This window comes from Sipha flava, unplaced genomic scaffold, assembly GCF_003268045.1.
Source record: "Sipha flava isolate LNK unplaced genomic scaffold, YSA_version1 74_pilon_pilon, whole genome shotgun sequence".
NCBI lineage: Eukaryota > Metazoa > Arthropoda > Insecta > Hemiptera > Aphididae > Sipha > Sipha flava.
The window spans coordinates 914,652-926,709 of NW_020273614.1; the positions used below are offsets into that span (position 1 = coordinate 914,652).

Genomic DNA, 12,058 nt, shown 5'->3' on the forward strand with positions numbered 1-12,058 from the left:
TGCTCGAGTGTGTTGTTGGCTATGTTGGGGTCTTCAAACTCCACAGGGAGGAGTGGATGAGGGTGCCGATCATTGTTTTTCTCGATTGCCTAAGCGTCGTTCAAAGTTCGAACGGACCACCGACGTGCGTGAAATCCCAGTCGCGAAATTCACGCGTGACGTCACCCGCGACCGTACCGCCGGCGTTACCCGAGTCACTATTACCGCGGGCTCCGCCCCCATCGCGCGCGCCGCAACATAAAACAACCGATGGGCATCGCGCGCGCATATGTTTTATCGCGTTGCGTTTGTGTACTCTTTGCTTTTATTTTTCCTTCGCGCTCACACAAACACACGCACACACACGCACATACGTACACACGCGCACACTGCGCCCGCGCGCTCGCGCAATCACCACAATCGTTCGCGCACAGTGCACACTTTTTTCTCTCTGTCCTCCCGTGCGCGTCTCCTTTTTCTTTTCGTTCTTACACACTGGTAGATTAATCCGTTGCGTACAGCCGAAACGATAATTTTTTTTCTTTTCCTCTACATAGTATAATTTAGTCCGTAATTCGCTTTGTGCACCTCGCCATCGTCGTCGCACGTCCGCTGCTGCTATTACCATTGCACGATATCATCGAAGAACACGCAAATACACTTCCAGATTTACACCTGTACCATACATCTAAATTACTACACAAAAACCCGCTAGGTCTCGTCATTTCGATCAATTATTTTTCTTCCTCTGTCTCGACGCTCTCGCAGGGCCCCGAACGATAATAATATTATTATTTTCCACTCAACCGCTGACGAGATCACGAGCACGGAACACAACTACTGCTGCTTCACTACGGCACTGCGTCGCCCGGAACGAGAGATGTTCATCATCAACGGTATGATACTACCGCTTAGAATTAATTAATTTTTATAACTAAGATCTCAAATATCGTGGCTCTCGGCACTTAAATCCCTTAATCTGTTAATTATTTGTGTAAAATAATTTTCATATTTTCCTTCCATTACAGTCGACCGTTACGTATGAATGTCTCGTGTTCGGTTGCATCACGATACACCTGCACTACGAGCTAAAAGTACCAAAAGCCCCAGTAAGTATTGAACAAATTTTAATACACCCATGTTTGTTACCGTATTTTTTATTTTTTTTATTTGTCTCTTGCATGCTTCGATTGTATGGCACGATCGGTATTTTTGATAAAAATACCACGGCACTTAAATGTTGTATTTTGTGCAACACGCAAATGTTGATTTATTAGTTTATTGCGCGACCTCGGGCGGCTAGTGATTTAATATTTTTATGACATTTACAATTTATGTATAGGTATATATATATATTAATGTTTGTATGGATCGGGATGGAAGCGTGTTCAAGAAGAGGTTTATCGTGTTATTTTTGGAGTTGTGATTAGAACGGCAGTGGCGGCGGGACATAATTTTAGGTGGTAATTTTAGGTTTTATCTTCATGACCCGTAGCAATCACTATCGTTTTTTTCCAAATCTTACCATTGTTTCTTATCATACGTTGGGGGAAACCCAATCGGTTGACTACGACTATGCCCTTAATAATATAATAATAACGCTCTCCTTAATTTCGCTGTTCTTTTTATGTTTACTATCATTAGTATTAAATTAAGATAACCATCGTAATTAAAGTTTTCCAGGACGTGAATTCGTATCGATTTCGTTTGTTCCTACAATAAATGCTAACAGTTCAATTCGAATTTTTTGTCTTGTGTAGCTGCGTATATCCCCAGTATTTGTACTCTCACTCTTAAATGTATGTATATATTTGTGCGTACGCGCGCGCGTGTATGTGTATGTATGTGTTATATGGAGGTTTCTTGCTGATCACATTTTAACAAATACGGGGAATTATTATATTTATTATATTTATATATTTATTATACGTTTCTATTTAGTGTTGAAGTAACTAATGACAGTTGAATTTTTAGCGAAAAAACGCATGTGTTAAATACAGGGTTATAGTATTTTGTGAAAATTGGTTAAACAATCGTTTTGAATGAGTGTTCCATAATAATTAATTTTTTTTTATCACCGAAGTCAACCTGTTCTACATTTATCTGCCATTTTGTTTTCCTCCTTATATATTGTATTTTGAAAAATCAAGAAAATATATTGTTTCAGTTTGTGTATATTTGTTTTTTTTTTTTTTATTGTGATTGATATTATTGGTGCTAAACTAGTTATTTGTATTATTAAATTATATTATTTTAGTGTTAATTACCTATTTATCTACAACACTTAGATTTGACCTCTTCAAAAACTCCTTTGAACTTAATAGTAGATAGTACGGACTGTTTACTTGATTAAATCTAATTTATTTTAATAATTGAGAGCAATGTAACATTAATATATTGCTTCTTACTACAACCTAGAAATAGTTTAAAGTATATTGCATTGTGTGATTTTAGTTTTGTTTTTTTTATTAAGTTTTTATATTTTATTAATGGTTATAGTTCAAAAATATTTTGCATAGCTGCAGCCTTATAAAATTTAGTGATAAGATATTAATTAAACTTGCTAATTTTGACATTTTCCATGAAATAGGTTTCCTTTGTATTTTCTCATCCTTCTTTCCTGCATTACTGCCCAACTATAATGTCACAAATGAAACGAGGTCGCAAGGTATTTACCCTTAATAGCAAAGATTTTTATAATATAAATATTCTTTAAATTTAATCTTTTATTTTATTTCAATATACTTGTTTTATTTTTAGGTAACCTACACTAATATTAAAGAGAAATATCATCATTTGGAGTCATCTAGCCTCCAACAACAAACTTACATTTATAATAACCAAAACGTAGCTGAAACCCGTTTTGGATCAACCATGGTACCTAATCGAATATTTGTTGGTGGCTTAGCCAATGGTACATCAGAACAAGAATTACGAAATTTCTTTTCTGTTTATGGTGAAGTTAAAGTAGTTAAAATTGTCAAAGATAAAGGTGGTGCTCTTAAAGGATTTGGTTTTATTACTTTTAATACGGAAGAAGAAGTTAAAAAAATTATAGATGCTGTAAGTTTATTCTTTTGACTAATTAGACTATAGTCAGGAGCACTAAAAATGATCGCTGCTCGTAATGTGCCAAGTGGCTGTTTATCTAAAGTGGTTATCAAATATTCGTTCACTGTTCATGTTATCACCCCACATATTTACAACTATTATATATACATATACCTATATCTGTGGTTTTCGCTCATTATTGGTGCCCGTGAATACGATACATATAGGCAGTGTGACGGTACAAAGTTGAGAATCAATGGTTACAACAGTGGGTACGAATAATGGGTTGGGGGTACCAACGCTCATTTTGCTCCCGACTATAGTTAATTTACCAAGTGAATAATATTTGAATAACTCAAATATATGAATAATATTATATTTTAGTTTTCCATGTTTTAATTATATTAAGTTAATAGTTCATTGTGTTGATTAAATTCAATTTTTCAGGGTCCTGTTCTGATATTTAAAGACAAGCGTATTAACATAGCCCCTGCATTTGAAAAAGTATGTATATGTAATTTCATAAATATAATTTTTAGATTATAAAATAAATTTCTACATTGTTTTTCTTATCTTACATACATTAAAATTACTTGATATACAAGGGTAACTAATGAAATTGTTTTGTATTTAAATTTAAATTTATTATATATATATTTATTTTTGAATTTATATGTTAGTAGTTTGTGAGCTACTAGTAATTTTTAGGTTTTTGGGTGACAATGCTTTCTATTTTTAATTGTTACATGTTTTTATAATTGGTTTTTTATCAAAACATTTTATTTATGTAAGTTTTTATAATTGGTCTTATTAATTTATCAAAGAGTTTTTGAAGATAACATTTAAGTCATATACATTGAAAATATAATTTGTTGATGTAAAAATTAAGTTAGGAAAATGAATTTCTTTTAGAAATATTGATAACAGATTTGATGTCTAATTAATTATATTATTAACTTCATATTTATAAATTTTTCTACAATAAATTGGATATCTTTATGAAATATTTTACTGTTTTTTTTTTTTTTTTGATTTATTAAAGTTCAAATAATGGTTTTTTTTTTTATCGTTTTTCACATGGATATGTTTTATCACTGGGATCATGTTAAAATGGTATCTAACATCATATCAAATGTGACACTTGTACATTTTTATTTTCTGTGCTGTGTCCTTATGAACTCAAAATGGCCACTGCAGACATATTGTAAGAAATATGCTGCTGCCCAACAATTATTTTGTAAATTTATTTATTATGACAACTTATTGGTTGGGAAACTGTTAATTTTACCTATTATGTTGTGTGTAAGACATGTCCATGTACCAATATACCCGTGTTATATCCCTGTGTCGTTTTATAATGTAATAATTTATTTTTATATTATTCTGTTTAAATCCAGTGTTAATTATTTATATACTCTTAAATTAGGATATCAAAAGTAATTATGATTCCAACCAATCTCCTCAACAGCAATCACATATGATGTCATATAGTAGTCAAGTTCAACAGTATTCAGTTCCTCCATTATCTTCACCAGCTCAACCAATGTTAGCACCAGTAATGTATACTTATCAAAATGGAATGGCTTTTTTTAACATGCCAGTTAATGGGAATACATCAATACCTCCACAACATTCTGGTCCACAAAATTCAGTTTCAACTGAATCTCTTGTTCCTACCATATACCCAACAGGTAATTAATTAATAATTTTTTATAATTCCGAATCACTTATTTTGTTATTTATATTTTTAGCTCCTTATGGAACACAAAGTGCTGCTACCAACATGCAAGGTTATAGTGGTCAACCTATATTCTATCCGAATCCTATACCCCAAGTGTTAGTTCAACAAACTTACCCTAATTTACCAGTAAGTTCGGTAAGTTATCAATTATAATTATATATATTGACATGAATCCATATATTTATAAATTCAAACAATTTAGATTTTTATGTTAGGTATTATGATATCATGCAATGATTCAATTATTTATCTCAATATAACTTAACATTTTAGTTACTAAAAAACTGGAATAGTTTCTTAAATGTACATTCTATGTTTATTATGTATTTAAATAAATTCTTGATTTAAAATAATGAATTGTTTATAAAATAAATATTAATATTTTTTTATTAATATAGGTTTGCAATGGTAATCCAGGATCTAAGGTTCTATTTTCGATGCCTTGTGATACACCTTATTATTCGGGGACTCAAATGTCTAGTATGATACCATCTTCAGATATGGCATATCCAATGCCAATGATGTCACCATATATGCCTTATATGGTTGCAACTTCTGATGGAGGTTATCCGTATTATGATCCTGTTTTGGAAAATATTCAGCTTGTTCATCAACCATTATATACAGAGCAGTGCACAAATCCTAGGCCACAATCTGCTGATGCTTCGGTAATTAAAATATTTAAAGTATGTATAAGGGTTGAGCGAGGTGTTTTTTAATTTGAGCTATTGATTATATATTTACAGAGATTTATATTTTTGAGATAATTATTTAAATTATTTATGATTTTCTTAAAATGTTTAAATTAACTAACATAGATGAATTTTGATGTTATTAAGTAAATATATTACAGTATTTTTAGTACTTAATAATTTCTGATTGAAAATATAAATTAAAAATACTTAGAATGATAAAATAGTCGTTAAAAAAAAAATATTCTGTTATCTAAGTAAACCAAATACTTGATTCTTATCTTAAATTAATACTCATATTCATCAAACATATATCTGAATTAAAAATATTAAAATTTGCTTTTATGATATGCTTAAATATCTTAAATTATTAGTCATTTTTTTAATTATTCTCCACAGTTATAAGATATTAATTTGTTAATTTACTTCTTTTTTTTGTTTTCTTATTAAGTTACTAAAAAAAGAAATAATTAAATATTCTATTATAATAATATTTAATGATATTCATTTTAAATTTAATTTTACTTTTTACATAAATTAAATATTTTAAGTTAATCATAAATAATAGATATTTTAAATATTTAGATAATTTAAAATTTATAAATTGTAAGGTAATGAGTCTAGTTTATTGAATAGATTACCTGTTTTAGTTCTTAATTTTTTTATTGTATGTTAATATATTATAGCTAAATTTTCGTTAATTTTCTCGCTTAGCTCTTAAGATAATACTTATTTATTCTATCTATTCTATTGGTAATATAGTTAAATTAAGTTGAATAGAACTTCAATTGAGACTTTCGACTAGTACAAAAGTATACTCGTATTATCCTTTACTACAATTTGTTACTAAATGGTTTTTCAATACCATAAATAAAAAATGTTTAAATTGATAAAAATTTTTAATATATATAATATATATATATTATATATATTATAATATATAATATATATAAATGGAAATTTCCTAAATTATTGAAATATTAAGATTATAATTTTTAAAATTTTATATTGCAACCAAAAATTATTCTTTACACTTATAATAGTTGAGAATATTTTATTGTATACTTATAAACAAGGCTGTGAATTTAATGCACTTAAAAACTATTAAATATGCACCAAAAACTGATAAAAAAATGCTCTAAAAATTCTTAAAATATGCTCATATTTTTCAAAAATATGCAAAAAAAAAAAACCATTCAAATTTAACTATTATTTTTTTCATTGAATTTTTTTATTAATTATTAATTTGTTATTGGGCTAGTCTTGATGTTTATTGTATACAAGATCTATAAAAAAAAAAAATATGCTTAGAATAAATTATGTTTTTATATAAAATTATATGTTTTACCTTTAAAGTAGTTATTGCATTGTGTACAATTAACGATTTCTTCAGATTTTCAAATTTAAAAGACCTCCTATTTGATTCAAATCTAGCTTTGTACAAAGAAAAAAGGTGTGTTCCACATCCGATGATATTATTGGGGCAAACTTGAAATATGTCATGTTGCTACTGGTTAAATTTTCTGGTACATCCAAACCTTTATTCTTTTTTTCGCCAGTTAATATTTTTGAAATATTACAAATTATTTGAAATCCTTTGTTTTTGTTGAGAACTGTTTGTAATTTTTTATTAACAGCAGTTCCAGCTGTGCTTATTAATTGACTAAACTTTGTCGAAAAATCTTTTACAATTTCAATAACCTCAGATTAGGGAATACCTTGTTTTTGTAGACGTGTAATAGCTATGGAAAGGCATGCGAAATTTGAATGTATGTAAGCCAAATTTATTTTCATTTGATTAAGTTTTAAATATTTTTGAGCATTTTTAATAGAAAGTGTATCATATTCATCAAAACATTTATCAATTTGACTTACAGTTTCGAAGTTTTTACTGTAATATATTACGGTAGATATCCACGTACCTTAATGAGTCAAAATAGATTCAGGGGGTAGTGGTATATGTAGTGCATCAGTATGAAATTTTGAACACGATAAAGCGCTTTTTAAAATACTCGTTTGACATTGCGATCAGTTTATCGACTTTTTGAAACTGAATATGAATTTGTTCAGCAGTTCTTTGCAGTCCATGGGAAGTACAAGTTACGTGAACCATTTTTGTATACAAAACTTTTAATGTATCATCTGCCTTTGCCATAAGGCGCAGCATCAGTTAAAAAAAGTAAAATGTTGTTTCGATATATTCCGTCAGGCCATAATAAATACAGAGAATTTTCAAATACTGAACATATTGTACTATGATTTGATTTCTGTAAATATTCAAGATTGAACAAAAAAATTTCACCTGTACGATTCGGAAGTAATGTGCCAATAATGACTGAAAAGATAGAACGACCCACAGCATCTGTCGTTTCGTCTATCAAAACTGAAATTACTTCTTGGTAGCAATAATCAACATTTCCTTTGAACAATGTTGTTTGATCTGGTACATTTTGTGCCGTCTATTTTATTAGAAATTGTTTGAAATACTTATTGCTTAATTTATTAAGTGGGATATTAGCACTGAGCATTGCTTTACACAAATCATTGTTGAATGAAGATTTTGATGATGAATCTTTTGTAATAAGTTGCTGAAATTTTATCTTCTACACCAGTGGTGGCCAAACTTTTTTTTCCTCGGGCCATAAAAAACAACTTTTTTTATCGCGGGCCATAAAAAAATGCATTTAAAATTTTTTTTTTATGTAAATGCAAAATATTACAGTTATACAAATAAGTGCTGTAATATAGAAGACTTTCACGGGCCAGATATTAAATGATGGCGGGCCGTAGTTTGGCCACCACTGTTCTACACAATTGATTCCTCTTCGATTTTTATCTGTGCAACGTTTTGTGTTACAGAAAAACGTTTACCGCTTGCTATTTTGATATTGCAAACTGTACAAATTAGAATTTTATTGTCCTTTGTAAATATGTTTCCAAATTCCAAAATGTAGGTTTTTAAATGGGTCGCAACCGATGTTTTTTCCTTTGGCATTTTTATTTAGCTATATTATTTAAAAAAAATGTGACAAATATGAATTACTACAATAAAATAATTAAACAAAGAAATCAACACGAATGAAAATAATACACAAACACATACATGAAGTACGTTGATCAACAGATTGCATCAAACTAAAGGCGTATTAATATGTTTTCGAATTTTGTCATCTGTTGTGTACGATTTGATATTAGTTAATTAATTTAATCTCTACTTCAATAGTATAATCGTCAATAATACACTTAATATTCGACTAAAAACATAATAGTTTACTTGAAACTATACTAATAAATTTAATATCAATTTAGAACAGATTGACCGAAAAAAGCATTTATATAAAAAAAATCATTAAAATATGCATTTATATTATATGCCATAATCCATTAAATGTGCAAAAATATGCTAAATAAGATTTAGTATTTGAACTATATATAAGTCAAAACAAATTTTGACCGAATCCATTTTATTATACGTTGTGGCAAAAAAACATGCAAATGCATTAAATTCACAGCCTTGCTTATAAATAATAATTTACTGGTTATTTTAAAAAGTAATCATATTTATTTTATCTATTGTTGCCTTAATCTTTTTAGTTGAAGTTCTTTAGAAGCTAGATTTTTTTTGTATCATCTATTTAATAAACCGAGAAAGAAAATCCTAATATAACGTTCCTAATAAAGTGCTGTATGTTGAATATTCAATGTATGACTCTAGGTGGGGCAAGCGCAAGTAATTACTACCAATCAGTTTGTATCATTGATGTCTGTAGTTAGAAATGATGGGGAAAAACCTCAAATGTACACTCCTGAAGCTCAACAGTTGTGTCTAACTCCAGTCATAAGTTTAGCTGATCCTCCACCACAGTCAATATCCCAACCAATAAATTCTAAACCTGCTACATCTTCTCCGCCAGATCCTGAAAAATCTGATCAATCACCTAATCAATTACTTATGAATCAAATTCAGTATAATATTAGACATCCGCCTCCTTCTATAAATACACGTCCTGAACATAAGGATGCTTCTAAGCAACGTGGTGATACACAGCAATATCAAGGAAATAACAATAATTTATCTATTAAGAACAATAATGACTACATGAAAAACGGACCTAAAAAGTATCCTGAAACTCGTACATTTTATAAAACTGGGCCAACTACATTAGCTCATCCCAGACATCCTAATGGACCATTGGTCAATTCATCTTTTACCAACTCATTTTTTGTTCCTACTACTGGTTTCCGTCACCGGTTTCCTAAAATGCACTATCCTGCTGTTCCTCAGGTGATGTTAAATCCAACCTATCCTTATCCCAGTCAGGGAAATGTACGCCCTAATGGTCAACAAATGTTCAACAATAGAGGAACCAGATGTGGCAACAACAACTATCAAAGCAACAAGAAAAACTATAGTGTAAGTAGGGTATTTATTTAATGACTCACATGATCTAGATATTTTATTAACCTTGTTAATTATTTTTTTTTTAGTCTTACAAGGCAAACAAAATAAATCGTTATACCTCTGATCATGGTGATAATCATGAAGTTTCGAGCAGTGAAGATAGTCGTACTGACCAGTTATCCAGTGGTGATATGGGCCCCCCTCAGGTAGATGGAATGTGTTCGGATATGAGGTCGATGGCTATTTAAATATACATTATGTGATCAAAGTTAAATAGCCCCAACAAGACTGGTCAGCTCCTAACATTATTTGATTTTTTATAGTATTATTTAACTTAATTTCCCTTTTTTTAGAATTCAGAAAATGGCAACAATTTTGGTCGATAAAAAAATATAATATATTTATACTTGCAAAATATTTCGCCCTTCTGTGTTCAAAATTGTTATTTATTAATAGATTATAAGCACATGATAATAGGTAGATGTACAAATTGTAGCGACCCTTTATGACAAAAAAAGGCTGTTTTACTGTGATAAAAATTAAATTAAAAGTATCCATTGTTAAGGCGTCGTAATCATAAGTACTTCATACAAAAGTCTTAATGATTTTTGCTCAATAGTGCTTGGAAAAAATGTAGGTAATATATATTTTATGTATGTATGATATATTAATTATCATTGTTAACATATATAATAATAATACTAATGTCAAAAGTTATAGATTAATAACAGTAAATTTGTTTTTTGAGTATGTTGAATCTTCCAGATGAAAAATATTACATTTATTAAAATTAATGTATTACATGTTGTTTAACATAAATTATAATTATCTATACATTGATAAATACCAATTAAATAATTTTTAATTATTATGTATCCGCAAATATTAATTCCAACATATTAATACATAATTTAGTTACTCTATGAAAGTGATTTTTAATTTGTTAACTAATTTATTGAATTTTATCAACTGTGCAATTTTCCACAAATTTGTTATTTTTTAGTATTAAATTTTAAATTGTACAATTTATTTAAAATGAATTATTTTATAACAAGTTTCCTTCATCTTATTTAATATTTTTTTTTATTCCTGCGTTAAATTGTGTAATAATTGACTTCCTGTAATAATTACATTTGCACTTGTTAAAACTTCAAAGAAAAAATTATTTCTAATATGTGTAAAAGAAATGTGTTTTTAGATTTATTTTTTGAAAAAAAAAATATATCTTTCTTTCATAGAGTTTCTAATATTTTTTGCCTTTATAATGTAATAAAACATGTCTTCTTTGATTTTAATTTACTTTAAAAAATAAAAAATTAAATTAAAAAAGATTGATTAGTATTAATGGGTCTAGAGCAATTTGTAGTATATTCTACCTAATTATTTTGTAGATCATTCACATACTAAAAATATTTATAAAAATTTCAAATTTAAATTTCTTAATTTTATTTACTAAATTTAATTAGGTTTCTCATAATAATATTGTGAGCGGATTTTATCATGATTTTCTCAAATAAATTAAAGAACTTATTTTATTTTATAATACAATTTATTATTGATGTAATTATAATAGCCATAATTACATATACATGTGTTTGTCATCTAAGTTATAACATTGATGAAATGCAACATAAACGACTGAATGAAATTTTTCAACATATTATGTGAACAACTATAGTTCTATTTTGTGCCTATGAGATTCTTGATACTGCCAGGTAAAAGTTAAAATGTAATTACCAATGATTTACAATTACTAGGTGCGTGATAGGGAAGATACTATTAAAGGTATTTTTTGTGGACAATTAGTGATCTCTAAATTACTGGTATTCATTTTGTGTATCCTATTGTAAATATAAAAAAGTACATATATTAGTGATGAGTTAATTAGTTTTAAGAGATTGTTCAGTAATTGTTAAGTTTGTTAAGTTGCAGTTATATTTATAGTCTATACCTATGTATATTTAGTTATTTAATAAGTAATTTAAAATAAATTGTTTATAGCAAATTGTTATTTTTTTTATGTATTTTTAATTTTTCCTTTTCTTAGATATTAATTTCTCGATTAACAAGAATTTTATGCATTATGATTTAAGATTCTATTGTGTCATTTATGCATAAAAAAAATTAACAAATTAAATGATGCTTATTTTTTATAAAAAAAAAAAAACTGATTTTCTAAGTTTTGAGTATATT

General features: G+C 28.2%; 1 protein-coding gene and 1 pseudogene across 3 annotated transcripts; one reads left to right on the plus strand and one right to left on the minus strand.

The window, feature by feature from the left end:
- Nucleotides 1-681: 681 nt before the first annotated feature.
- On the plus strand, nt 682-10,484 carry LOC112692519. 3 transcript variants are annotated; one of them, XM_025567202.1, is made up of 10 exons: nt 682-875; nt 1,008-1,088; nt 2,570-2,647; nt 2,740-3,042; nt 3,478-3,534; nt 4,457-4,721; nt 4,782-4,906; nt 5,170-5,439; nt 9,179-9,877; nt 9,952-10,484. In XM_025567202.1, the coding sequence occupies exons 3-10, from the start codon at nt 2,621-2,623 to the stop codon at nt 10,111-10,113; spliced, it is 1,908 nt and encodes a 635-aa protein (XP_025422987.1). In that variant the 5' UTR covers nt 682-875; nt 1,008-1,088; nt 2,570-2,620; the 3' UTR covers nt 10,114-10,484. The 3 variants fall into 3 exon arrangements, with proteins under 3 accessions (XP_025422987.1, XP_025422988.1, XP_025422985.1); XM_025567200.1 differs by lacking the exon at nt 682-875 and having other exon boundaries at nt 1,013-1,088; nt 9,952-10,156; nt 10,219-10,484; XM_025567203.1 differs by lacking the exon at nt 2,570-2,647.
- On the minus strand, nt 6,700-8,145 carry LOC112692520 (annotated as a pseudogene).
- Nucleotides 10,485-12,058: the final 1,574 nt, after the last annotated feature.